This window comes from Vespa velutina, chromosome 9, assembly GCF_912470025.1.
Source record: "Vespa velutina chromosome 9, iVesVel2.1, whole genome shotgun sequence".
NCBI lineage: Eukaryota > Metazoa > Arthropoda > Insecta > Hymenoptera > Vespidae > Vespa > Vespa velutina.
Window position 1 is genome coordinate 6,945,207 of NC_062196.1, and position 5,000 is coordinate 6,950,206.

Here is a 5,000-nt window from a genome sequence, read left to right on the forward strand (position 1 = left end):
TTAACTTTCTCGTAGAACTTTTTATAATCATTGGCTTTCCTTCATAGCTTTTGCAATCTCTCTCTCTCTCTCTCTCTCTCTCTCTCTTTTTTTCTTTCTCTCTCTCTCTCTCTGTCTCTGTCTCCCTCGACAGAGTCGAGATCGATCCGAGGTAAAATCCGTGGGTAACCTTTCTCCCGCGTGCTACAGATTTTTCATCGATCCGAAGTCTCGTGCCAGCGAAAGGGAAGGGAAGGGAAGGGAAGGGAAGGGTTAGTATACTCGAGTACATAGATTTATGGTATCTACCGGGTAACACACTTCTCTCTCTCTTTCTCTCTCTTTCTCTCTCTCTCTGTCTGTCTCTCTCTCTCTCTCTCTCTCTCTCTCTGCGTCTAGTACCCATGCAATATATTCAGTACTTACATACTTAAGTCACTCACCTACGCCTTTTGATTCTGAACCAATTAACAAGATTCTCGAACAAACCAAAAGAGAATACTGTATAGTATATTATATAGTATAGTATAGTATAGTATAGTATGGTACAGTATAATATAGTATAGTTTAGTATAGTAGGGGATATACTTTCACACGTAAGAAATAAATACAATTTAACGTTCTTTCGTAATGATTGATAAGTCCACTACCATGGTAATATTTTACCTATGATTACGTTATATTGCATGTCTTCGAATTATTATGGGATTACGTATATGTATTATTGGTTAATGTTGAAATATAATTCAATAACGTTTATATTTATATATATATATATATATATATATATATATATATATATCACACATACATATAAATATGAAATTCCTTTTCGTTGTAATGAATTCAATGTCCCATTTTATTAGCTTATCCTATAAGCTGAATTATTATTAAATAAATTCGATTTATGTAAAGGCATTAAATTGTCAATTATCATATTGACAACTTATAGAATTTAGATATTTATATTCATTTTCGTCTCGTGAAATTCTTTTCTCCATTATGGAGTATGAGAAGGATATAAGAGAAAATCAAAAAAAAAAAAATAGATAAAATAAAGCTTATGCGATATATTAGATCTAAAATTGGAGACACCTTTTAACTGCGATAATACGTACGAACGATAATCGAATGTATCTCATTTAAAGTATGGGGATACACAATTTCTATTTCCCCATAGATTTCGATTCACTCTAGATTCCGTTACGCAGCTGGAGCAAAGCCGAGAGTTTGCAACGGTGGTTGTTATAGCCCAGTTCCATGCATTTCTCATTGTCCTGTGCATGCATGCATATATACATATATATGTATATATATATATATATATATATATATATATATAAAACTATGTTAATACATACATACATACATACATGAGTAAGTTTTATCTACTATTGTGACTTTTGTTAGCATTCATTCTCTCTCTCTCTCTCTCTCTCTCTCTCTCTCTCTCTCTCTCTCTCTCTCTCTCTCTCTCTCTCTCTCTTTCACTCACTCTTTTATGTATCACAGATAAAAGCTGATACTTGAACGACTCTCTCTTTCTCTCTCTCTTTTTCTTTCCTCTATATAACTAAACTACTATAAAGTAAATATATATATATATATATATATATATATATATATATATAAATATCCTTTGGTGTAAAAACGACCACGCCCAAAATACCAGACTTCAACGTTATCGTCGTGACTACATGAGTTTATAATTGCGGCATAAAGTTTCATTGTGTATTGCCTCGTATTTCTTCAATACCAACATCGATATGATATTATATATCCGGTTTTCGGCTAAACGCTGTATATCGAAATTATCATATTCCTTTCGATTCTATTTGACAACTATTTTATTATTTATATCACACAATATACATACATACATACATACATATATATATATATATATATATATGCATACACGAATTCGAATATATATATATATATATATATTATACGTATACATTTATTGATATTATTTATTATTATTATTTATTATTCTAATATAAATATGTATAAATATATATAAGCTTGAGTATAAAATTATGATATTTCTAATTAAATTTTAAATTAGAAAATATTTATGATCACTTTGTTAGAATAATAAATAATATCATATATATCTATTTTTATCTATTACATATATATATATATAATAGATGTTTAAGTTCACGAATAAAAAGCACTATATTATATTTTTAATTATTATTTTTTAAAAGTAATCACTGAAAAAAATATAGCGTATTATTAAATACATTGATGATAATAAAGATCGTTAGATTTCTTTCGAACGATTCGTATCGTAATATTATTCTTATTATCTCGATAATCCTCTTTTACAAAGGATAATTCTCATAGATCATTCGACAATGGCAATGACGATAATACACACTATGAACGATTTCGATGAATCAGCGGGACTTAATATCTATTCGAAAACTATTACGTCGTAGGATGAATTTAAACGGCCAAGAATACTTACATATACATTGTGTTGTATGTATTTACATAAGTAAATATGTTTACCACAATGTTCTTAGGCGATGTCTCTTGCATTTTTATTTATTTATTTATTTTTTTCTTTGACTTTAAATTTTTTCTCTTTCTTGTTTTTTTCTTTTTCTTTTCTTTTTTTCTTCTCCTTTTTCTTTCGTTCCTGCTTTGTTATTGTCGTCTCGTTCTTTTTTTAAATACATTAATTATGAGAGACAATTATTATTACTTATTATTTATTAGTATTATTAATATTATTATTATTATTATTACTATTATTATTATTATTATTATTATTATTATTATTATTATTACTATTATTATTATTATTATTATTATTATTATTATTATTATTATTATTATTATTATTACTATTAGGAATTACTAGAACAAACTTCTCATGAATGATTTACCATCAATTGATTATTCAAATGGATTAATGCATTAAATATTTTTGATGATTCTATTTAGTGACATTGATTTAATGGAACATGCCAATATGAAATTAAATGAGATTGAATATCGTTAATTTACTCGACAGGTATACGTGGCTTAAGTAATCTTGTTGTTGCGTAATCATCCTCGAAGCATGCATATATATATATATATATATATATATATATATATATATTCATATTGTATACATATTGACGAGATATTATCAACCAGGTACACATTCGTTAACGTTAATAAGCTTTTACGTACTTAAAATCGATTATCATTACGAATATATACATATATATATATATATATATATATATATATAGATATATATATATATATATATATATATATATGTATACATATGTCGAGTTTTACATGCATGTTCTTTTCAAAAATATCCGATATTATTCCTAATTGCTTTTTTAAGTTCATATAATAAGTTTATAGATTTTATTTTATTGTATATAAAACTTATATATATATATATATCAATTATTATTATTAATTAGAAATATTTTTATAAATTTAGGTTTACATCAGGTTTAATCCTTAACAAATTTTTTTTACAAATTTTTATTCGTGTTTACAAATAAATAAACAATTTATATAATATATCTGCGTGAGCGTGTGTGAGTGAGTATAAAAGTTATAATATATTACTATAAATATTGTATAATACATATGATATATATATATATATATATATATTAATAGTATAATTATATTATAATAAGTATAAGTTAAATTTGAAAAATGAATATTAACAAATTGTTTTTTTCGCCCGAAGTAAAAATTAAACTCTATTTCTTTTGGATTACTACTATTTAAATAAAGCAAAAGTTAACAAAAAATTACATATATATATATATATATATATATATATATATATATATATATATATATATATAGCCATACACACGTATGTACGTACAAGTGTATGCACTTCGAAATTACATCGATTTATGAAGAATATTTAACAAATTCAATGATATTGTAATCGATTTTTTATTCTTCTTCATTTGAAGAACAAATTCGATAGAAAAATTTATCTTCATCTAAAGGTTATGAGATGTTAATAAAAAAAAAAAAAAAAAAAAAAAAAAAAAATTCGCAATATATCGAATTATAAGCGCGAAATGTAAATATTGATAAAACTTTCGAATAAATATTTTCATTTATTTATTTATTTATTTATTTTTTTTTTCTTTTTTTATTTTACATATAAATCTAATGTGTCGTCGATCCTTTTAAATGTAGTTTCCTTCAAAACAAGGACGACGATAGTAACTTAGAAGTTAGGAACATTGTTAAAACTGTTGGCTCGGTTGCATGTTATGTAATATCAATTAAATGCTTGTTTTCGTGTGACGTAACGGTCAACTTCTCCTGTTTCAGGCCGCGGAAGGCTTCGTCTTCGTCGTGGGTTGCGATCGTGGAAGAATTCTCTACGTATCCGAGTCGGTATCACAAACTCTCAATTACTCTCAGGTACCAAATCACTATGTGAGACATTAACTCGAGTTTGAACTTATAGACACATGGCAAAACTTATGATTTAAAGAGAATTCCAATATACAGTGATGAACTTGTCGGACAATACAATTTTTAGACAATGATCTTCGTTGAATTATTTTTTTTTTTCTTTTCTTTATGTAATTATTTCATCATCGATGATATTATGATATTGGTTTGTTATTTAATGTAAAAAGAAAAAAAAAAAACTAGATCGATAATATTATTATATATGTATATAAATATGTGTATATACATATATATATATATATAAATATATATGATATATATATATTTATATATATATATATATATATATATATATATCATTGATTCAACATTACGCAATTTTCTTTTTATTTTTTATTATTTTGACATGATCGATACATCGATTTTGTTTTAGTAATTTAATCCAAAAAAAAAAAACAAAAAAGAATTAATTATATGACATATTAAATATATAAATAAACCTAACTATGACAAATTAATTTTTGTACAATTATCTTATCATCGATATATCGGTTTTCTCTTGCTATTTTTAATACATATATATATATATATATAAATTGTATGAT

The 5,000-nt window shown here is 24.9% G+C and overlaps 1 protein-coding gene across 10 annotated transcripts in view; it reads left to right on the top strand.

Annotated features, from left to right (window-relative positions):
- Window positions 1–5,000, top strand: part of LOC124951836 (protein cycle) — a 39,624-nt gene that overhangs the window by 28,205 nt on the left and 6,419 nt on the right. For all 10 annotated transcript variants that reach the window (XM_047500767.1, XM_047500763.1, XM_047500764.1 and 7 more), the window contains one exon: window positions 4,309–4,401. In XM_047500767.1, the coding sequence (XP_047356723.1) occupies window positions 4,309–4,401 (93 nt within the window). The remainder of the gene's footprint in view (window positions 1–4,308; window positions 4,402–5,000) is intronic.